A 25187-nucleotide genomic window follows, 5' to 3' on the forward strand; every position below is an offset into this window, starting at 1 on the left:
TTCTTATTTGGTAAAATGAGTCACTATCTGGTTAAACATTTATTATTATTATTATTATTTTATTCCAATTACTGATGAATTATTGCCATTGTTTACCACAGCAGAACATGTTTAACATCAGCAATTCCATGTAAAAGAAATCAGAAAGACTTAAATGACAAAACAAAAATTTACAATGAACATTTAAACAACTAAATAACAGAAAACACTTGAGATGTATATTATATATATATATATATATATATATAATACTATACAGATAAAGAAAGTCCATTATTGCGAATGAAAGTCACATTTATAGCACTGTAATGGATTAAAAGCATTTATTTTATTTCATAACCGTAACCCACAGTAATAAATGTGAAAAAAAAGTGTTTAATAAATTAATATGGTCAAAATATTAGTTCCCAGAGATCAGTTGTTCTCCTGAAGACACAAACTTGGCTCATGGTTTTTGTTGATGCTGATTCCACCGACTGAATTGTTAATTTGTCTTAAATTTGTCACGAAACTTAACTACTCTTTTCTTTAGCAAAACATGTCTCAGGCGAACCTTTGCTCATATAGATTCTTTTTAATGAGGTTCGCTCAGGTTAAATTAAGCTTGGTCTGTGTGGGAGAATGGTCACCCTTCTCCTCAAAAGTCCCTCAGTACCTGATGCATTTCAAATAATTCTTGAAGTAATGACGGGCTAGTTTGTTTCTCCCATCCGCTCGTCCTGGAAACCTAAAGCGCCTGTAATTGCTTTGTCTGTGTTTCTTCTGGTGGTCAACTGAAAGTCCTTTGCAGGACGCAACCAGCAAATCTCCAAGACCATCAAGAAAAAACTCTGCAGGGGTTTAGGGTAGAGAGACAGAAGAAGGGCAATCATAAAAATATACTCAAGAGAGATAGATACTAAAGTATATTTTCACAGACAAGAATGTCCAAGACAGTCCCAAAAATCTTGTTCACTTTGCTTTGTCATGAAACATGAAAAACAAGAATTCAGTGTGCAAACCATAAACTATCCAGAAGCACCAGGATGCACCTACCAGTGTGAGCCACCCTCTTCAGAAACGGATCAAAGCCAACCCGTCGCACAGCATCTGTCCGTGCCAGAAAGTAGTTGACGACCCCATCTACAAAGAAACATCCGTCAAAGCCTGGAACTGGTTGATTCCTCCTCCCATGGAATCGTCTGAGACAACCGCCCTCCTCTTCATCCCCTTCCTCGTACTGAAGGTGGAAAAAGAACTGATTTCTTCCCACTGCACCGCCAACCTGCAAACAGAGAGAGAGAGAGAGAGAGAGAAAGGAACTGTTTCTATAGCTGAAATTATCCCTTTTTATTTACAGGTTAATAGTTAGAGAAGGCCACACAATCTTTCTTGCACCATCAAGTCAAAATGAACACTATACAAAGAAAAAAGAGGTGAGCACAGAAAAGCAACGAGTCTCACTCGCTAATCACTTTATGGATTATTTGTATTTAAGACACAGAAGAACTTCTCATGAAACTTTTTAGGAATTGAAGAACATGAGCATACCTTAACACATTTAGAAGGCTACCTAGAGTCTCAGTTTTTTTTAATCACTAACAAATTTGTGCATATGCATGTTTTTAATGAATGAGACCCACCGATTAACCTTTTAATTTCCTTTGCAAAAAAACAAACAAAAAGTATCACTTTACTGACCACATCCAGTTCTGGAACTTTCTCCATTATCTCCACAAAGCTTTCAATCCGTGTATTGTTATTGAACATGTAGTCATCGTCAACCCACAGGATGTATTTAGTGGTAACCTGAGATATAGCCAGATTCCTGCCTGCAAACCAGCCCTGAGGAAACAGATAAAGGGATCTTCCATATTTTTGTCACCTGACAGCATTATGTTAATGACCCACACACACTATTATTAAAGCAGTACCAATGAAGCCTTAAAACATATTTACCTGTGCAGGAGGCATAATGTAATGCTCTAAGTTGTAGCCAGTCACATTTTGTGGCTCCAGACTGTCGTCTGCAATGATGATCTTGATTTTGGGGTAGAACTGTCGGATGCTGTTGATGAGTATGTTCAGCTCGTCATATCTCAGAAAGGTCTTGGTTGTTATGGTCACCTGTGAGTTAATATCTAAGACCCAGAGAAAGAAGGGGAAAGGGTCACTGACCATACATAATCTATACAACACCAGATACGTGCATGTTTTGTGGTCTTACCTGTCCCTGGGTCATACAGAACAGGAACTGAGGATCTCTTGATAACAATGGGAAATATGGCCTCATAGTCCTCAAAAGAAAAATTAACTAAGGAGACAAGGAAAAGTGGTTTACAGTAGGCTAAATTGAATTTCAAGTCAAAAGTAAACTAGACAGTAGAAAAACAATAAAATCAGTAGCTCACACCCATTCTCTGAACATACTGGACAAAGAGGGTGGTGCTGGCATTACCCAGATCTTTAGTCTTCAAACGGTAGATGGTGCCGGTGTAGGTGACTCTGGAGAGCAGATCATTCAGATGTGTGCGGCTGCTGGATGAGATGGTCAGAGTACTTTGACCCTGTCCTTCCACCTGATCTCCATCCAGAACATCCTCCACTGAGAGTACTCCTTTCTTCACACTCAAAGTCACCTAAGAGCACCAAAGTGGTAGATCAGGGGTGTCAAAGTCTCAGCCCTGCAGAGTTTAGCTTCAACCCTAATTAAACGCACCTGATTCAGCTAATCAAGTCCCTTCAGGCTTATTTGAAAACTACATGCAATGTGTGTTTAGAGGATGGTTGGAACTATACTATTCAGGAAATGAGTTTGACAGCCTTGTGGAAGATGAATGGATGAGCAGTGTGATATTCATTAATAATCAGGACTGGAGGTCTTTCACAAAGAAAGTAATCAGTAGTGTTGAGTTCACACTTGAAGAACACAGAACATATTCATTTGGATCCTGTAAGCCTTGGCAAAGCGAAATACAATAGACCTTCCACCTTGACTGACAACATCAAACCAAAGAAACCCAAAGGTCCTCCATGGGCCACACAAATGTTAAAACAAACCTTATATAGTCTTCTTTTTTGTGCATGCAGAGCCAAACCTGTGAAAATGGGCAGTTCAGTTCAATTCATATTTAATTTTCATAAATAGTAATTTATTTATTAATTTATTTCCTTTAACCAAGATGTAAAATTTCATGAAAGTACATCCTTACTTAGTTAATATTCATTTTGAAGACAAAGTAAATTGCTAATTTATGTATTGGCCTCTGACATATAAGATCTAACATCCAAAAGTAGAAAGAGATATCTAAGCATCTAAGATATCTAAGTCTTAAACACAGCCAAGATCAGAAACCTCTTTCACATGAAGAAGGGAGTTTTACCTGGTATCACACTTTTTGCAAGAGGTTCCACTACGAAACCCTGGATGGGATATTGGAGGGGTGAGTTGGGTTGGGCAAGTATAAGTGACTCCATTTTTGTCCCCATCCTAAGAAATACAGAATTAGAACTTTTAGAATTTAGCCAAAATAAATTTAAGAGTAATGAAAAGGAAATAAGGACTAAGAACTGGAATGTTCTTTGACCTGAGCTGGTATTGGCGGTACTCCTCAGACCGACGTCTCTGAAGGTCTTCCAGTTCATCCACTGGCACATTTTGAGCATTTAAAGAATATCCTTTACAGGAACAAGACGAACGATTTTTAATGGGAAGTGGCCCAATGTTGCGATCATACACTCTGTGAAACCACATAGGCAATGACAAGGTAAATATCACACATAAAAGGTCATATAAAATTATACAGAGGTAAAATCAAGTTACAGAGATTATAGTATTCTAAATAAATAACTAACCACTGACCTTTGTTTAGAAAATTGGAGGAGCCCTGTGCTGCAAAAAAAAAAAAAATGCCCATGAAACAAATTTGCAAGACAACAATATGATGAACAACCGAACACAAATATGAGCAAGATAGAGTAGTAGGGTCATACCCTGATGGCAACAGTCTTCTTATGTCATCTGTAATATCCAGAAAACCACTTTGTATACTATAAATGCCCAGTGCAGTAAAACAGAGCCCAGTCAGGAATAACTTAAAGAGAAAGCTGTAATTCATTTCTAGTGATTATCTGAAAGGAAGAAGTCAAAAGCAGATTATGACGCATTTATAGGTTTGCTGGGGTTGTAAAAACCAATGAACTATAAGTGCAGTAAAGTTAGTTTATGTTGGACATTCAGCGAAATAAGGCACTTTCTCAAAAGTGCATAAAAACAATAAAAAATATACACATTTCAAGATTTGAAAACATGCAAACCATAATACAAATAAATTGTGGAAGAAGTGAATTAAGTGGAAAACCATTAATAATTTTAAGCTGTGAATGGGATATTCACCACAAATTGTTACATTGTTATCACATCGTACTCCAACATTTTCTTTTAACTGATAGAAACAGGTGTTGTTATGACACCTGTAATACATTCAGCAACACTTTTAACATATCATACATGACTTGGATTTTGGAAAAGACATTTAGTCTATTTTAAAGGAATTGTTCAAAATTCCAAATCTAAATAACTTCCTTGTCATGTGACCCGATGATGTCACACCAGTTTTAATATCTTCACACACACCTGACACAAATCATACATGGCTTTGATTTTGGAAATATGATTTCATCTATTTTTGGTGAATTTTTTAAATATTCAAATCTATATAACTTCCTGGTCATGTGAGCTCATATTGCCACACCTGCTGTATTGTATTAAGAAACATTCTAACTTACATTTTGAATAATTAATAGACAAATTTGAAAAATGCCCTTACAGACAAGCTTATTTAATTGTTGTAGGAATGAATGGTACAGTGGACTATGTACTACTTTAGGACATTTAAGGCCTGTTGGCTCATGAGAGAGCCAGGCTCAAGACTTATTGGAATAATGTCCTGATTTTATTCTCCTACTGTTGTTCCTGCATACATAATACACTGGGCATGGCAACATGAAATCACATGATAAGGAAGTTATATAGATTTGAATATTTGAAAGGTTCACCAAAAATACACTAAAATCCTATTTCCAAAATCCAGTTTGTATTAAGACAGCAACAATAACAATCCAGGCTCCTTCAGCCTTTCAGTACAGATGAAATTATAAATAAGGAAAATAAGGTTTATGATTAAATATTACTTTCCTTTTCACAATCATGAAAACCAAAAATTAAATGATATGTAAATTCAAGTTAAAATTAAGAATAATCACAACAACATTATGTGAGAGCAATTGCAAAACGAAAGTAAAGAAGTTTCAGGGTTCTCTAAACAGAAAGAAGAATTGGCATTTATATCATTAATATCATTAATGTCAGTCATGTGACCTGATATTGTTACACAAGGCCGGTTTATGTTCACAAACAAAAGTTTACTGTGGATTTTGCACTTTTGAGACACTCCTAATTTGATGCACCAAAGTGGGGATCGTTGTGAGGACTTTTTTATCTTCTGACGTTTAAAACAGTCACATTATTGAATAATATTATTATTAATTTTGATAATATGATTGTAAATGTGATCTGAACGAGAAAAGCTACAGCATGATCCATGACTATTATGCGATTTCAATAGGGTGGCCATATGTTATTCATACGGGACACTTCCTGGCCAGGATTTGAATATTGATATTGAACGATGATCAAAAACAACAAAAATAATCCTAACAAATGAAAAAACAAAAACATACTGATCTTAGGCCTACTAAATATATAGGCTAACCAAAATAAAAAGAATACTGTAGCATTGTCTGCACCTTACTCCCACACACACTACGTGGCTCCAGGTGTTTTTCAACATTATCCCTTAGCAGGGTTGTTCAGTATGAGCTGTTTTGCAAGGTTCACCCAAGAGTCCACCCAAGCTTCTGAAATCAAGAAGAAACTCATTCAAGCCATAGGCCAAAATCTGCTGCTCTATCAGTACATTCTTTCCTAAGTTTACAGACACCTGGCACACCTGACATTTCCTGCCAATACTGGCGTCTCCGTTTCTGGGTCCATGCAGGTCCATCTGATCCACTGATCTATGATAGATAATTGGATTGCTCTTAACGTCATAAAGGGAGAAGCTATCGTACGCTTTTATTAAGAAAACATTTCTTAACGAGTCACTGTTTGTATATGCTAAGTTTCGCAAACAAAAATGATGTTTGTTTAAAGTTGGGATTTCCCCTGAATTTTTCCCTTCTTTTTAAAAGTTCCGTTCATATCAGATCGGAGGAAGAAGACACACCTCAGCATATGGTGAGTGTGATTACACCAAGTAGCCTACAACATGTTCCTGGATCAACATCCTTGTTAATCTGGGTTGGGTTTAGGGGTAGGGATATATTTTTGGACTATAATGTTGATCCAGGATAATCAAAAGACTTGGCAAAATCACGGCGACCCTCAGCATATACAGGTGCATCTCGGTAAATTAGAATGTCATGGAAAAGTTCATTAATTTCAGTAATTCAACTCAAATTGTGAAACTTATGTATTAAATAAATTCAATGCACACAGACTGAAGTAGTTTAAGTCTTTGGTTGTTTTATTGAATATGGTGACATGCAAATCAGCTAATCAACTCAAACACCTGCAAAGGTTTCCTGAGCCTTCAAAATGGTCTTTCAGTTTGGTTCACTAGGCTACACAATCATGGGGAAGACTGCTGATCTGACAGTTGTCCAGAAGACAATCATTGACACCCTTCACAAGGAGGGGAAGCCACAAACATTCTTTGCCAAAGAATCTGGCTGTTAACAGAGTGCTGTATCCAAGCATGTTAACAGAAAGTTGAAAGTGAAAGGAAAAAGTGTGGAAGAAAAAGATGTTCAACCAACCAAGAAAAACAGCAGCCTTACAAGGATTGTCAAGCAAAATCGATTCAAGTATTTGAGTGTACTTCACGAGGAATGCACTGAGGCTGGGGTCAAGGAATCAAGAGCCACCGCACACAGAAGTTTCTAGGTTGTCGTATTCCTCTTGTTAACCCTCTCCTGTACCACAGACAACATCGGAGGTGTCTTACCTGGGCTAAGGAGAAGAAGTAATGGACTGTTGCCATTGTTTCAAAGTCCTCTTTTCAGATGAGAGCAAGTTTTGTATTTTATTTGGAAACCAAGGTCCTAGAGTCTAGAGGAAGGGTGGAGAAGCTCATAGCCCAAGTTGCTTGAAGTCCATTGTTAAGTTTCCACAGTCTGTGATGATCTGGGGTGCAATATCATCTACTGGTGTTGGTCCATTGTGTTATTTTACACAAGAAAAAAAATGTTTACCAAGACATTTTGTAGCACTTCATGCTTCCTTCTGCTGACCAGCTTTTTCAAGATGCCGATTTCATTTTCAAGCAGGATTTGGCACCTGGCCACACTCCCAAAAGTGGTGTGCTTGACTGGCCAGCAAACTCACCAGACCTGAACCCCATAGATTCTTTGGGCTATTGTCAAGAAGAAGATGAGAAACAAGAGACCAAAAAATGCAGATGAGCTGAAGGCCACTGTCACAGAAACCTGGGCTTCCATACCACCTCAGCAGTGCAACTGATCACCTCCATGCCACGCCGAATTGAGGCAGTACTTAAAGCAAAAGGAGCCCCTACCAAGTACTGAATGCATGTACAGTAAATGAACATACTTTCCAGAAGGCCAACAATTCAGTAAAAACTTTTTTCTTTGTCTGATGAAGTATTCTAATTTGTTGAGATTGTGATTTGGTGGGTTTTTTTTTATGTGAGCCTAAATCATCCCAATTAAAAGAACCAAAGACTTAAACTACTTCAATCTGTGTGCATTGAATTTATTTAATAAGTTTCACAATTTGAGTTACTGAAATAAATTAACTTTTCCACAACATTCTAATTTATTGAGATGCACCTGTTTAGGGTGAATTAAGGGTGATTGGGATAGTTTTAAAATTTCAGACATGAGCAAGGTTTCTTGTCATAAATTAAAAACATAAGCCTAACACATTATATATTTCTTTATTACTGAAGATGTTAATTATCAATTTCAGGAGGAAACAATGTATATAATGATGAACTTTTCTGTAAACTAAAATTTGGATGATTGGGACAACGTTTGGGTGATTGGGACAGCACTTTTTCCCATTGATTTAGGGTAGTGAAATAATATTAACTGTATTGCACAAGTTAGTTCATACTTTAATATACTTTTATATGCAGTATTAACTTTATTTCTCTCTTCATAAATCCATCCAAAATGTATACAATACAACACATGTAACTGAGGTAAAAGAAGGCTCGAGGTCCAAAAGTCACTGACAACATTTAAAAATCAAATATGAGACAAGTAAAAATACAAATAAAAATGTTTTAGGTAAAAGAAACAAACAAAACAACAACAACAAAAACAAAATGTTTTGGGTGGTCTAATCACCAGTTAACTATTTGACAAACATATTTAACCTGCACAAACATTTAACAGACACATGAGTATAGTTTCTATTGTTTCTACATGAACTACTTCTATTTGATAATTTTTATTTTAGCAAAAATCGAGCTTGTGAATATTTTTGTGGTTGATTAGGGCTTGCATAAATAAGGTTGCGAACCACTGATTTAGGGTATACAGATCATATACAGTGGTTCTCTATTACAAGGTAAATCATTTTCTAAAGTGTGTTTGGGAAGATGGGACAAAATTAAAACAACCTAATTTGGAAAACAGAAACATGATATTAATGATATTTTTTTCTTCTTTTTTCTTTTTAAGGATTTTGTAGTAGTAGTGCATCATATTTGTGACCCTGGACCACAAAAACATAAGGGTCAGATGTATACATCATCTGAAAGCTGAAAAAAATATCTTTCCATTGATGTATGGTTTGTTAGGACAATATTTGGCTGAGATACAACTATTTGAAAATCTGAGGGTGCGAAAAAAATCGAAATATTGAAAAAATTGCCTTTAAAGATGTCCAGATTAAGATCTTAGCATTGCATATTACTAATCAAAAATTAAAAGTTTTAACGAAATGTACAAAAAATCTTCATGAAACATGATCTTTACTTAATATCCTAATGATTTTTGGCATAAAAGAAAAATGTTGACCCATACAATGTATTTTTTGTTATTGTGACAAATATACCCTAGTGACTTAAGGCTTTTGTGCTCCAGGGTCACATTTATGTTTCCATCAAAAGTTTGTATAATATAGTAGCTATGAAAATTTTAGGACCTTATTATGAAAACTAGCAAAAGCTTATGTAATTTTCCTCGGTTCATGCCATAGACGGTTCATGCATTTAATTTCCCCGCCCACCTGCATGATGTCACTCCAATGAGGGCACCCCATTTTCTTACAGCTAGGACACAACAACAACAAAAAAGTTTTTATTTTTGCTCATTAGGTGAGAAAAAAAATTCTGTATAGTTATACTGTTCCTTTTGTCCCAACCACCCTTAAAGGGTTAGTTCACCCAAAAATCAAAATTATGAGCTCTCAGTCCCTCCATTGAAACTGTGTGTACGGTATACTGTCCATGTCCAGAAAGGTAAGAAAAACATCATTAAAGTAGTCCATGTGACATCAGAGGGTCAGTTAGAATTTGTTGAAGCATCGAAAATACATTTTGGTCCAAAAATAGCAAAAACTACTACTACGGTTCGCGAACGAATCATTTGTTGTAACCGGATCTTTTTGAACCAGTTCACCAAATCAAAATGAATCATTTGAAACGGTTCGCATCTCCAATATGCATTAATCCACAAATGACTTAAGCTGTTAACTTTTTTAACTGATTGAACTTCTGTGAAGAGAGAACTGTAAAAGACCATTAAATCTCCCTATCTCTGAAGTGGGCCGTCATCTTTACCTCCAGCCATAGAGGGCAGTGTTGTCATGGACTACCTAACATCAAAAAAGGGAAGTTCAGCGGGCGTGCGCGCTGTGTGTATGTTGGCGCACTTTTCATGTGATGCACCATTAAATGCTACCAGTGAGTGAAGCGAGACGAATTTACGGTTGCAGACTGAATAATAGTTTTACAAACGAGTTGATTTCTACCTTTTAGCTCCTGGCTGATGAAGGACACAAGGTATCGTTTTTATTCCATTGTCTTCTAATCTTTGAGAGACTGTGTTTATTGTATCGATCTCCTCTAAGTTGTTAGTGGGTCGTTAGCATTTGCAGATGGTAAATCAGCGATATGTTATATAGAGTGTGTGATTAATTGTTACGGTCACATTCATAACACAGTGTAGTATTATTGCCCATTTCTCTAGGTTTAAACTTCTGAGCGATTATTCACAGGAAATTAGGCCCTTATTTGGTCATTTTTATGTTTTAGCCTTTTCTCTCTGAATTGAGATCGTCAGCTTTCAAAATATCTCATAGATAAATTAATTCTGTTGTCATTTAGTCCTTATTGCATTTTAAAAGGAGATTGTTGCAATTAAAACAATTTATAAATTCATACAGGTCATATGTAACATTATAGCACTTTGAAATAAGCTTGTTAATTGTTTAAAACCCATTTTTGGCAGGTGCTTTTAACTGCATTAAATATTGTTATTGTTAGATAAATAATTCATATTCATATTTACTGTAAGGCATCTATTTATATGAGCCTGCATAATGCTATTTATGGTGTAGCCATTTATGTATACAATTTGCTGTCACATGTCTGATGTTTGTTCTTTGTTTGCTTTATTCAGCTCTTACGGTGTTTTGGAAGGTGTTTTTGGAAAATAAATTCTTCTTTAACATCAGTTCTTGAGAGTGAATCGCATCTGTTCAGCCGGGAATGCTACAGTAAGAGCTTCACCCAGAAGATCAACAGCTTCTCCTTATCTGTCCCCCTGTAAAGAAAATGGACGCTTCTGGAAATAACGACCCAGACCAGCAGATGGATGCGCCTCATAACGGAATGGAAGAGGAGGAGCTTCACCGTTCTGGTCGACAACGCAACCCCACGGAGAAGATGCGTGCATATAAAAAGGAGGAGTCCCTGAAAAAGGAGAAAAGATTGATTCAGCTATACGAACAATGGAAGGACTGTGCTCGCAACACAAGGGAAAAGCTTAAAACAGACGTTAATGAGAGCCAACTGATAGCACTTATTAATGCACTTGAGAAGGGAAGAGATGATGTCATGCACGTCTACCTAGAAATTAGAGATTACATCGCTCCTTCCAGTGACACAAGACGCAGAATCGATACTTGTGAAGCTGTGACGAAAGATATTTCAAAGATCATCTTTGACAGAATAGCATGCCTTGAGGACTTTGATCAAGAAAATGTGAAACACAGCCTTCGTGAGTTACTCCGTCACGATTATGCTTGCTCTGTCTATGGATCCACAGTCTCACGCATCACATCATCAAGGTCTGCAGCTATGTCAATTGCAGCCAAGCGGGCAGATGCAGCAGCTGAAGTAGCAGCCAAAGAAGCAGAGTACTCAATTATACCAGAAATTGAAGCTCGAAAGTGTGAATTAGAAAAACTAAAGGCAGAGAAGGATCTAAAAGCAGCTAGAGCGAGACTGCAGGCCTATGATCAAGAAATGGCACAGGAAGCCAGCATTCATAATTCAGACACGAATACAAGGGAAAAGCAGGATGTAAGCATAACAGGGCAACAGCATATGGTTCCATTTCCCATCCAATGTCCTACCAACATCACAGCAACAAGCCCTACTGACATCACCGCAACATCCTCACCTCCAAAATCTGATATATCGTATCTCGCTCAGGCTGTCCAAGATAGCATAGCCCTGAACAGACTGCCAACAACAGAACCACCTGTGTTCAGTAGTGATCCTATCCAGTTCATTGAGTGGAAGGCTGCATTTGTGTCGCTCATTGGTGGAAAGGCCATTTCTTCTGCTGACAAGCTGCACTATTTAAAAAGGTATGTTGCTGGGCCAGCTCGGAAGTCTCTTGATGGCATCTTCTATAGGAATGATGATGAGGCCTATAATGATGCATGGAACAAACTGAACCAACGGTATGGACAGCCATTTGTCATACAGAAGGCATTTAGAAAAAAACTAGCCAAATGGCCTAAGATTCAGCCCAAAGATTCTGAAGGTTTTAGAGAATTCTCAGATTTCTTAAATGCATGTCATCAAGCTATGCCTCATGTCAAGGGGCTTGAGTTACTAAATGACTGTGATGAAAATCAGAAATTAGTACTCAAATTACCAGATTGGGCAGCGGCACGGTGGAACCGTCAGGTCACGCAGACGCTGATTGAGACTCATGACTTTCCAAAGCTTATAGATTTTGTGAACTTCATGTCCATGGAAGCAGAGATTGCTTGTAATCCAGTCACTTCCTTCAGCGCTCTCCGTGCCTCTGACCCCACTTCAGAAAGGTGGAACCTCAAGGACAGCAAACGGAACAGAGCTAGCGTCTTTCACATCCAAACAGCTACGGAAAACAAACAAAATGATGACAACAAACAAAGGCCACCTAAAGGAAGCTTCAAAATGTGTCTCTTCTGCAAAGACATCAAGCATATGATTCACAATTGTACTAAATTTGTGGCAAAGTCAGTAGAAGAGAAACGAAAATATGTGAAGGAGAACCATCTCTGCTATGGTTGCATGAAACCAGGCCACAGTGCAAAAGACTGCCGTCACCGTCTATCCTGTGACACCTGCAATGGTAGACATCCAACGTGTCTACATGATGAAAACTACAGAAGGAAAGCAAACTCTGCACTAGCCTCAAACCCAGATGACACGGAGACAACTACTACTACGTCTCACAAAGTAGATAATGGTGAGTCATCCACCAATACTTCAATGATTGTGCCAGTGTGGGTATCAACTGAGAGAAATCCAACCTCTGAAAAACTTGTTTATGCACTGCTTGACACCCAGAGTGATACTGTGTTTGTCGATCGAGAGCTAAGCAACCAGCTACAAGCTGACTCCTGTCCTGTGAGATGGAAGTTGACAACAATGACTGCAAAGGATGTTGTCATGCCGAGTGAAAGAGTGTCAGGTCTCAAAGTAAGAGGCTATAGCTCCCCCGTTGTCCTCAACCTGCCAAGTGCTTATACTAAGGACTCCATTCCAGTGAACCGCACTCACATCCCTACTTGTGACACAGCACGACACTGGAAACATCTCTCTACAATAGTGGACAAAATTCCACCTCTGCAGGATTGTGAGGTTGGTCTCCTGATAGGCTACAGCTGCCCAAAGGCTTTGGCACCAAAACAGGTGATATTAGGTGGCGATGATGAACCCTATGCAGTCCATACAGACCTTGGATGGAGCATTGTTGGTCGCTTGTCTTCACACCATGAATCACAAAGCTTCAACACCATCTGTCATAGAGTCAGCATTAAAGAGCTTCCCCCAGTGACTCCAGCGGATGTTATTAAGGTATTGGAGTATGATTTCAAAGACGCTGGTGAAGATAATAAAACTGTCTCACAAGATGACATCCTCTTCTTAACCAAACTGCAGCAAGGCATAAGGAAGAACAACCACGGGCATTACGAGATACCTCTCCCCTTCAAAGAGAGACCTCACTTCCTTAACAATAAGCAGCTTGCCATCGTAAGGCTCAATCATCTTAAAAGGAAATTACTGAAAGATGAACAGTACAAGCAACATTATGTAAGGTTTATGGAAGAGGTCATTGAGAGAGGTGATGCAGAAGAAGTGCATGATGAAGGAAAGGGTGGAGAGACGTGGTACATCCCTCACCATGGAGTGTATCACCCTAAGAAGCCAGACAAGCTCCGTGTTGTCTTTGATTGCTCTGCCAAGTACCGGGGAACCAGCCTTAATGATCACTTGCTCCAAGGCCCAGATTTAATGAATAAGCTGACTGGTGTTCTTTTAAGATTCAGAAAACATCCCATTGCCCTTATGTGCGATGTTGAGAGGATGTTCCACCAATTTCATGTGGAAGAAGCAGATCGAAACTATCTCCGCTTTCTCTGGTGGAAAAACGGAAACTTTGCTTTACAGCCACAAGAGTACCGCATGAAGGTCCATCTTTTTGGTGCAACCTCATCACCTGGATGCGCCAACTATGGTTTGAAACACCTCGCAAAGGAGAATGAGTGCATGTATCCTCTTGGCTCAAAATTCATCATGACAGACTTTTATGTAGATGACGGTGTCACCAGTGTAGCCAGCACAGAAGAAGCCATCCAAGTAGCAAGAGAAGCTCGACAACTGTGTGCCTTAGGTGGTCTTAGACTACACAAGTTTATTTCAAATGACAGAGTTGTCCTGGATAGCATTCCAATTTCTGAACGAGCCATTGATGTAAAGGCACTTGACCTCAACTTTGATGACACACCTGTAGAAAGAGCTTTAGGGATCCACTGGCACATTGATTCTGACAGATTCAGATTCTCTATTGACCTCAAAGACCAGCCAGCAACACGCCGTGGCATACTATCCACAGTTGCATCACTGTATGATCCACTGGGCTTTATTGCTCCTTTTTTGCTCAGTGGAAAATTAGTACTACAGGAAATGTGCAGAAAAGGAACAGGCTGGGATGAACCCCTTATTAAAGAATTGCAGCCAAGGTGGGAACTATGGAAAGCTGATCTTGAGAACTTGGAAAGGATCAACATTTCCCGCTGCTATGTGCCTGCAAACTTTGGAAAAGTCATCAAAAGAGAACTTCATCACTTCTCTGATGCCAGCAACAGCGGATATGGCCAATGTTCCTATTTGAGACTTACCAACGAAGAAGGAAACATTCATTGTTCACTTGTTGCAGGTAAATGTAGAGTTGATCCCATTAAGGTTCAGACTATTCCCAGACTTGAACTCACAGCTGCTGTCGTCTCAGTTGCCATGAGCAATATGCTTAAACAGGAACTGGATTATATATAGACATAGAAGAGCACTTCTGGACCGACTCCCAAGTGGTTTTGGGATACATTAACAACGAAGCGCATCGCTTTCACACGTTCGTAGCGAACAGAGTGCAGAAGATAAACCTCAACACTACTTCTCACCAGTGGAGATATGTTCCCACCAATGAAAACCCTGCGGACCATGCGTCCAGAGGTTTAAATGCTGGTGAGATTCTTACATCCAATTGGTTGACAGGGCCAAAATTCTTATGGAACAAGTATATACCTCCTGTTGCGGATATTGACACTGCACTAACAATTTGAGATCCTGAAGTAAGACGGGCTCAGACAATGAGTGCAGAAACAGCAGGACTGAAGCATCAGTGCCTCTCAGACCGCTTGGCAAAGCTATCTTCATTTTCTGGAGCTGTGCAAGCTGTAGCTCGCCTCGTCCGCCGAGCCAAAGGAGATAAGTCCAGAAATCACAGTACAGTAGCTGAACGACAAGATGCTGAACGCATCATCATTAAGGACTTGCAGAGAAACACCTATTCAGAGGAGATCAAGTTCTTGAGAAAGCGGGCCCAGCTGTCACCTCGTAGCAAGCTGTATCATCTTGATGCCTTTCTTGATCTAGGAGTAATCAAGGTGGGAGGAAGACTTTGCGATGCGCTCCTACCCAGTTCAGTCAAACACCCAGTTGTCATTCCTAAAGATCACCACATAACAAAGATGATAATCTCTCAATGTCATGAGAATGTCTAGCACCAAGGAAAGGGCCTCACAATAAATGAGATCAGATCACAAGGCTTCTGGATTCCAGGAATGAGCAGAGCAGTAGCATCCCATGTGCATCACTGTGTGACATGTCGTAAGCTCAGGAGACCAGCAGAAGAACAAAGAATGGCAGATCTCCCCTCAGAACGTATAAATCCATCCCCGCCATTTACATACTGCGGTATGGACTGCTTTGGTCCCTTTGCCACTAAACAGGGTCGGAAGGTACATAAAAGGTACGGCCTCATCTTCACATGCTTCAGCTCCAGAGCTATTCATATAGAAATGCTAAATGACATGTCTACAGATGCCTTCATCAATGGCCTGCGCTGTTTTGTTGCATTACGGGGAGCAGTGCGCCAAATCAAATGCGACCAAGGCACCAATTTTGTAAGAGCAAAGAATGAACTGAAAAATGCTCTAAAGGAAATTGACACTAATCGTCTGACAGTGTTCTTAGCGGAGAAGCAGTGTGACTTTGTCCTAAATGCACCCCATTCAAGTCATACAGGTGGGGTATGGGAGAGACAAATCAGAACAGTGAGAAACATTCTTCGCTCAACTCTCTCACAGTCCTCTGACAGACTGGACGATGCATCACTTCGGACATTCTTCTATGAAGCTATGGCGATCGTTAACAGTAGACCACTCTCAGTTGACAACTTAAGCGACCCCAAGAGCCTTGCACCTCTCACCCCAAATAACCTGCTCACTATGAAATCCATTCCAGCACTACCACCTCCAGGCAGGTTCGTCAGAGAAGACATTTATGCAAGGAAAAGGTGGCGTCATGTTCAGTACCTTGCAGAGCAGTTTTGGAGTCGTTGGCGTAAGGAGTATCTATCCAACATCGCCACCAGGCAGCGCTGGCACACAGCAAAAAGAAACCTGCAAGTGGGAGATATTGTCATGGAAAAGGCTGAAGATCTGCCCAGAAATGAGTGGCGGCTGGCCAGAGTTACAGAAACTACTACAGATAAAGACGGGCTTGTGAGACGAGTCAAGGTATGCCTTGGTGACCGGAATCTGGGGAAGGATGGTCGTCGACTCCACAAGCTGTCTGTCATTGAACGCCCAGTTCAGAAGCTGATCCTGTTGCTAGAGACCATCTAGCTGCTTCTGAGAACAACCACGTGTATCCTTTTTATTGTATTACTTAAATGCTGATATACATTTACCATAGTATGGACACTTTGTCCGTTTCTGAGTTAAAGGTAAAAAAAAAAAAAAATTTTTTGAAAATCATTCATAATTTATAGTCCTTGACGTTATACAAATCACTCATGATTTGGTGGGAGTGTAAAAGACCATTAAATCTCCCTATCTCTGAAGTGGGCCGTCATCTTTACCTCCAGCCATAGAGGGCAGTGTTGTCATGGACTACCTAACATCAAAAAAGGGAAGTGCGCGCTGTGTGTATGTTGGCGCACTTTTCATGTGATGCACCATTAAATGCTACCAGTGAGTGAAGCGAGACGAATTTACGGTTGCAGACTGAATAATAGTTTTACAAACGAGTTGATTTCTACCTTTTAGCTCCTGGCTGATGAAGGGCACAAGGTATCGTTTTTATTCCATTGTCTTCTAATCTTTGAGAGACTGTGTTTATTGTATCGATCTCCTCTAAGTTGTTAGTGGGTCGTTAGCATATGCAGATGGTAAATCAGCGATATGTTATATAGAGTGTGTGATTAATTGTTACGGTCACATTCATAACACAGTGTAGTATTATTGCCCATTTCTCTAGGTTTAAACTTCTGAGCGATTATTCACAGGAAATTAGGCCCTTATTTGGTCATTTTTATGTTTTAGCCTTTTCTCTCTGAATTGAGATCGTCAGCTTTCAAAATATCTCATAGATAAATTAATTCTGTTGTCATTTAGTCCTTATTGCATTTTAAAAGGAGATTGTTGCAACTAAAACAATTTATAAATTCATACAGGTCATATGTAACATTATAGCACTTTGAAATAAGCTTGTTAATTGTTTAAAACCCATTTTTGGCAGGTGCTTTTAACTGAATTAAATATTGTTATTGTTAGATAAATAATTCATATTCATATTTACTGTAAGGCATCTATTTATATGAGCCTGCATAATGCTATTTATGGTGTAGCCATTTATGTATACAATTTGCTGTCACATGTCTGATGTTTGTTCTTTGTTTGCTTTATTCAGCTCTTACGGTGTTTTGGAAGGTGTTTTTGGAAAATAAATTCTTCTTTAACATCAGTTCTTGAGAGTGAATCGCATCTGTTCAGCCGGGAATGCTACAAGAACTGAAGATGAACACCGAGCCGAGCCAGATAGCGAACAAAAGACTGACTCGTTCATGAGTCAAGAACCGTTTCTGTCAGACGCGTCCGATTCGAGAACCGAGGAGCTGATGATACTGCGCATGTGTGATTCAGCGTGAAGCAGAATGACACACAGAGCGTCTGAACCGAACTGATTCTTTTGGTGATTGATTCTGAACTGATTCTGTGCTAGTGTTATGAGCGCGGGTAAACCGAAAGCTTGAATCAAGGGCAATCATCGCCAATGACGCCATTACGTCGAGCGCAAAAGAACCGGTGAACCGTTTTCTTCAACCTGTTTATTGAATCGAACTGTCCGAAAGAACTACTGGTGATCTGAAAACCGATGAAACCGGTTCTTGACTCGTGAATGAGTCAGTCTATTGTTCGTTATCTGGCTCGGCTCGGTGTTCATCTTCAGTTCTCTCTTCACAGCAGTTCAGTCAGTGTACTGTTTGAGTACATTTAGTGTCAGCCACATTAAAAAAAGTTAACAGCTTAAGTCATTTGTGGATTATCAGTTCGATTTGGTGAACTGGTTCAAGAAGATCCGGTTACATCGAATGATTCGTTCGCGAACCGGATATCACAAACTGCTTTGTTTTGAACTCTCACAACAGACACGGAAGAGAAGACAATGCTGAATAAAGTCATAGTTTTTGCTATTTTTGGACCAAAATGTATTTTCGATGCTTCAAACAAATTCTAACTGACCCTCTGATGTCACATGGACTACTTTGATGATGTTTTTCTTACCTTTCTGGACATGGACAGTAGACCGTACACACAGCTTCAATGGAGGGACTGAGAGCTCTCGGACTAAATCTAAAATATCTTAAACTGTGTTCCAAAGATAAATGGAGATCATACGGGTTTGGAACGACATGAGGGTGAGTTATTAAGGACATAAATTTGATTTTTGGGTGAACTAACCCTTTAATTCACAGTTTCTCCAGTATTTTATTCGTTGTTTATGAAGGCTAATTACGCTGTGCTGTAACGTTGTCATTCGTACAGAGCAAATTGCAAATGTTTCAACAATTTCGTTAACATCATGTTTTTTTAAAGCAGTTAATGATTACACGTTGGGTGATTTATTTGTTAATTCAACAAAATATAGGCTACTTGTAACAATTAACTCCAATTGAAATTGTAATTCTAGAAAAAAACACAGTAGAATGTGCACTTGAAGAGTTGGAAACAGATGTTGCTCTCATCAGGAAATAAAATACACGCACACAACATCATTCAGAGAAAAAACGCAGAACTGCGTTCTAAAAGTAAAAATTAATTTATGCACCCATATTCTAAAACTAATCTTGTTTGACTGATCAATTGTGATTCGGGTGATTTTAGGTCAACTCATTTCAAATCAATGACTTGGCTTTAAAAGGACTTTGGCCAATACAACTGGTTCAAATCTGCGCAACAAGCTTCCAGGTCCAGATTGCAACCAAGCACAGCATCCTTTTTTTTTCTTTGGGTCTAGATTTCTCTGCAATTGGTGGACTTTATGAAAGCTGAATATCCGTTTATCTATTTACAAAATGAAATTTAGTTTATTTTGCCTTTGCACTTTTGAATTAAAAATACTATTTATTTAAAAAATATTCAGTAATTTCAGTCCCAAGTCACGGCCATGCCTAAAGGTGTGTGAAATGTATGAATGATGCTCCTAAATGTTAAAGGGTGGAGGCTTGGACACAGTATTCGTCAAGCCACAATTTAACAAGCAGATTAACATTATTTAGTTAAAATACAATACATCGGTTTTAGTAAAAACATATTTAGGCTTCGCACACCCTATTGTTTATTTGAGTCTAAAGTAATCAGATTTAAACAGTTTTCATCTGTACTGTCGACCTCCAAAATTATTTGAAACTATTTAAAAGTGCACAATCATTTAAATCTGTACAGCGATAAATCATATGAAGAAGCAGGTATAAGTAGAGCAACAGCGAATTATGAATACATACCTGTTAGGCTGTCATATATCAGCAAAACGCAGCACCTGCATCAAAGACTACTAGGAGGAAAACGATCTCTCACGTTATTTATATAGCTAAATAAATAAATATAACAATCAAAGACTGCCTTTGGGTGGGGTTGTCTCACGCATCAAAAAGGACTACCAATATGACTATATTGATTTATTTCTTTGCACTAAATAATGTCCTGCTGTAAAAACACCTCTTTGTATCTCATCCTGTCTGCAACATGTTGCAAACGTCTTTTTCCAAATGTTGCTAGAGATGACACCCCCAACCAGAATAACTGTTCATTAAAATCACAAAAGAGCCAAAGTGGAAATACAAGTGTGAAATGCAAATATCACTTCCTCACCCCTTCTGTGAGCACCAGTATTTCTCTCTGCAATTTGCACTGTAGACTCACAATTTGTCTCTATATGCTATATGACATACTGGATTTAAGAAACCATAAGTGTCTGAAATGGGCTAAATAAACTTCTGTTACTCCGAACTCATGTGACTCACTTTCTTGAGTAGAACACAAATTAAGATGTTTAGTTAAATGCTCAAGCTGTTTTTTTTCCCCATAAAGTAAATGTAGATGAGGACCTGGGGAAGTTGACTTAAAGTTTTTTTGTGTTTTATGGGCTTGGGACAACATTAGAATTGTTAGTACTCCAAGACACTGTGAAGCTTGATGTATACGTTTCGTGTTGTTTCACGACCTTTGTGACCTTTGAAATGGTTTCCCGTCTGGTGCGATCAGTGTTGGGGAAATTAATTTGGAAATGTAATAGGTAACAGATTACCCTAAGTTACCCATATTAAAATGTAAATAGTAGTGTAACTATTTCAGTTACTTTATTAAAGGTAACCGATTACAGTTGATTACTTTTCTGTTCAAACGAATGCTTTCAATAGGTTAAACATTTTCAAACATTTTCAAACCTAACCCTTACTTTACCGTAGCACTAAAAGCTGATTACTGTCAGACTTTCAAAAGTCTTCATTTGAATTAAGATTATGAGAATTTCATTTTACAGCATAGCCTCCACAAATTCAGAGATTTTACTTTAAGATCATTTTGAGGTCAAATACAGATTTAAAAACATAAGAAAATATTTAATAGCAATTATACTGTTTTTGAAATCGAATTTTTGCATAACTATGACAAGAAACACTGGAATCTAATACACATTTACAAAACTGCGATCACAGTGCTAGAAATCCCTGAGGATTTGAAAGCACATAAGACATTCATGATAATTGGGCAAAGACTGGGAATCACAACATGGAGGACAAGACACACCAGGGATCGATGAGGTTTGTAGCGCGGCATCTCCAGAAGAGCTTGCCCAAGTCCTGATAAACACACTCCCACAAGATCTGACCGGTTCCTTGGCCTTGTTTACTGCTGCTGACCACAGATTTGTCCAGGTATAGATTGTCATAAATCATAGCAGCTGCACATACTTGCAACAGAACGCGTGTGCAGATTCATTAAGCTCATATTCCAGAATACTTAAGTAAAACTTAAGTAATTAATGTCAATGTCATTTAGGCTACTGAATGTGTGAAGAGTGATCCTCACGTGATATACTTTGGTAAAATAATGATTAAATCAGAATTTATTCGCCCATGTGTCAATTTAATCCTGTTTGCTGATATTTGTTCCACTGAACTGGAGACATTTTGAAGAATATTTATTCAGGTCGTTTCCATAGAGCTAGCTTATTTTTTACAACCGCTGTCATATTAGGTATCATGGACTATTACAATAGCTTTGCATGAAAAACAGACCAGAACTTATGTTTGACGTCACTTCTGTCAGATGGAATGACTGAGAGTAAATAATACTAATGAATAATGAATAATTGTATTTATTTTTACACACAGTGAAGTCATCGTCTTGAAATGTTTGCTTCAAATGACCGGTGGTCTACAGTATAATGATACAGTACTTCTGAATAAGACATCCAGCCTGACACCTGCGGTGATGAAAACCCTGAGCTGTACATTTCAACCTGTGAAAGCTTCCATCTGGTGGATGGAAGGAAAAGTGAGCTTTTTCTGATTTGGCAACATCTAAAAAGGAAACACTAAATGTCATACCTTTGAAAGGGATCTCCATTTTTAAATAAGGTGCCTGAACCTGAAACTTGGATAAAACACGAAGACTCATTGAGGGTGTAAGACATACAAATATAGGTAAAAGTTTGCTCTTTTTATTGGCTATTCTGTTATCACTAACCAACTCTAAATTGTTATTAGTCAACTTTGTCAAATGCACTACATTCAGCAGCTGTACCGGGGCACGTGTGATTTGAGTCATGTCCTTTGACTTTGACAAGTTTTATTAGTCTCAGTAGGTGTGTGTGTGTGTTCTCTCACCCCTGTGGCTGAAGGTGAGGACAGCGCAGGCAATAACACCAAACCCATCACTTGAACAAATAAAGCATGAATTTAATAAGGAACCATTTAAACAAATTCCAACACTACCACCTTGTGTTCACTTTACGCTATTGAAGCCACTGTTAACAATCATTCCTTGAACCATATTTTTATTTAGGGAATAAAAACACGTATTTTCTGAAAAACCAAACCTGGTTACAATGCATGATATGAAAGCTTATATATATAGCACTTACTATGACAAGTGACTAGGCTTCAAATATTATTTCACATAGTTTAGTATGACTCCTAGTGCAAACAAAAATCTTACTGCATTAATACAATTCATTAATCTCAATGGATTATTACAATTACAATTAATGGCAAAAGGAGTGTTTGGAAATGTAAACAAAGCTTTCTGTTAGTCATATTCACATCTTGCCCCTACCTTGTGCTTTGGGTTGCAGATGCCCCCTGAGCTGTTCAGGAATATGACTTTCAGAGGCTGCTGTGACCTGGATCGGACTGAGGACAGAAGAGCGGCCCGCTGCATCACGGCCCACTGGACAGACCAGAGGAATCACTCTGCGAGAACTGGGGGATCACTGCTGATATACACAGACAGACAACACACAGACTCCGTTATCAGCCCATTATCACTTGGTTAAAGTGGCTGCTAAACCTGCTCTCGTCCTGAGTGTGCTGCAGTTGTAAGAGGGCCTCTGAGTTAAAGAAGGGCATCACATTAGCTGAGTTGTGCTGAAGTGCTTCTGTTAAAGCCTGAGAGTGTTTCACCATCATACTGTAGTCCCGGCAAGGGAGGATTCAGGCCCAGTCTCAGTAAGCAATCCCATCACCACCACAAGCTTCATATCCATCCGCTGCAGGAGCGAGAGCCCAAAGGCCAGACTCTGAACCATCTCATGGCTATCAAACACCGAAGTGTCAACCTGCAGACTAAGCAAAAATCAGCTTCAGGCTGTACATAAAAATATATATTTAAAATATATTGAATACAATTTTAATATAAATTAAAGTAGAAAATAATTATATACACTATATATATATATACACTATATATATATATATATATATATATATATATATATATATATATATATATATATATATATATATATATATATATATATATATATATATATATATATATATATATTAGTTGTAAATATAAAAATTATTGAAATAATATTTTACATTGTTTTACCATTTCTTTGACTGTTTGTGAATAGCTGGCAGAGTCTTCACATAAAACATTCAAATTCAGCTTCTGATTAAACCTGGTTACAATGTACAAATATGCCACTTAAACATTTTTGACTTGTTTTTGATTTTAAAACTATGTTTATACTTATTACAAACTAATTTATTAATAAGAAATAATCTATATGAATAAATTGATATTTAATATACATTTATAGCTTATAAAAGTTTACTAAAAGAACATATCTGCATCAAGATATTAGTATTATATTAATATAGAGTTGTAAAATAGGCTGAAAGTGTTATTTTATAAGCTTTTTTTTAAAAATGAGACAAGAACCATGCAACTTTAAAAACAATATTTATATTTATATGAATATATTTACAAATTAATTCATAAATAATTTGCATGTATAAATTCATATTTAATATATACTTACAATATATACAATTGGAATAACACATTATTAGTTATATTTTATAAGCTATTTAAAAAATATATTAGGAGGAATTTATAAAAAAAGATAAATATATAAAATATATTACATAATGATTTTAACATTTAATCTAATATTACAGTTTAACATCTTATTGTACTTCAATTATGTCAATTATGTTTATTTTTTAATAAAATATATATTTTATTTAAAGGTATTCTATATACAGATTTTGACCTAATTGGTTTATCAGATTGATTTAAATGGGAAAATCCTGTACCATATGGCTATAAAAACACAAAGAAAAAGAAAATATATTAGGCCTAAATTTGTTGTAATTAACATAATGAAGTGCATTAAAGATTGCATTACGTCAATGTTTCCCAAACTGGGGCTCGTGAAGGGGTTGTGAGTTTAATTAAAGCTAGTAATTAATCAAAACATAAAAATGCAAAATTGAAACAAATCATTTTAAGATAACATCAAAACAAATACTGACAGATGTTCAAAAATATACATTTTTTTTTGGCAGTGGTCAAATTTGTTAGTTCAACCTATTACATTATTCGCTAAAACATTCGAGTATGTCCTTGTGCATATATGTAATACAGAAAGGAGCAAACACAGTCGTATTTTGGCCATGTGGATCCAGTTTGAAAGCTGGTATTTCCCTGAAGATAGAGACATGATGTTCCCGTTTGGTAATCTGCTGTCAGTGAGAGCTCCATATGGTGCCAAACACTCACTGACCTGGATTTTTACACTTTCTCTGTCCACACAAATCTGCTTAAACTCCAGGGCCCGTATTCATAAACAATCTTAATGCAAAAAGTAGCTCCTAGTGACAAAATTCTAAGAAAATTCTTAGAAATGTGGCCGTTTACTCTTAAAATTAAAGAAAAAATCCTAGTAAAGAAAAAAGTAATTCAGAAAGCATCTTAACCCTTAAAAGAGGTCTTAAGGTCAAACTTGTTAGGAGCACAGACGAGATCATGTTTGTAACTGATCTTATTAGAGACGTGCTAACATCTCCGACACAGCGCAGAAATGCCATAGCGCCAGAAATGAATCACTACATTACGATATTTGGCAACTGGGGAAATGCAACAATGCAGTAGTGATGATTTGGGTCTGTCACAACCTTCTGTAAGCAGAGTGATCACACAAACAATTACAGCACTTTCAGAACATCTTATTGTGTCGCAGTTCATTTCGTTTCCACTGGACATTCCCACCTTGTAGGCTCAAAAAACTGCATTTATGAATATAGCAGGCTTA

The 25187-nt window shown here is 37.8% G+C and overlaps 1 protein-coding gene across 1 annotated transcript; it reads right to left on the minus strand.

The window, feature by feature from the left end:
• Positions 1-306: 306 nt before the first annotated feature.
• Positions 307-4112, minus strand: LOC132148551 (beta-1,4 N-acetylgalactosaminyltransferase 1-like). Its single transcript, XM_059557239.1, has 11 exons — positions 3973-4112; positions 3842-3871; positions 3567-3719; positions 3363-3469; positions 3040-3077; positions 2438-2618; positions 2207-2293; positions 1939-2120; positions 1681-1824; positions 1036-1264; positions 307-830 (listed from the first exon to the last, which is right to left on the minus strand). The coding sequence occupies exons 1-11, from the start codon at positions 4095-4097 to the stop codon at positions 649-651; spliced, it is 1458 nt and encodes a 485-aa protein (XP_059413222.1). The 5' UTR covers positions 4098-4112; the 3' UTR covers positions 307-648.
• Positions 4113-25187: the final 21075 nt, after the last annotated feature.

This window comes from Carassius carassius, chromosome 9 (assembly GCF_963082965.1).
Source record: "Carassius carassius chromosome 9, fCarCar2.1, whole genome shotgun sequence".
In the NCBI taxonomy this organism is placed as follows: domain Eukaryota; kingdom Metazoa; phylum Chordata; class Actinopteri; order Cypriniformes; family Cyprinidae; genus Carassius; species Carassius carassius.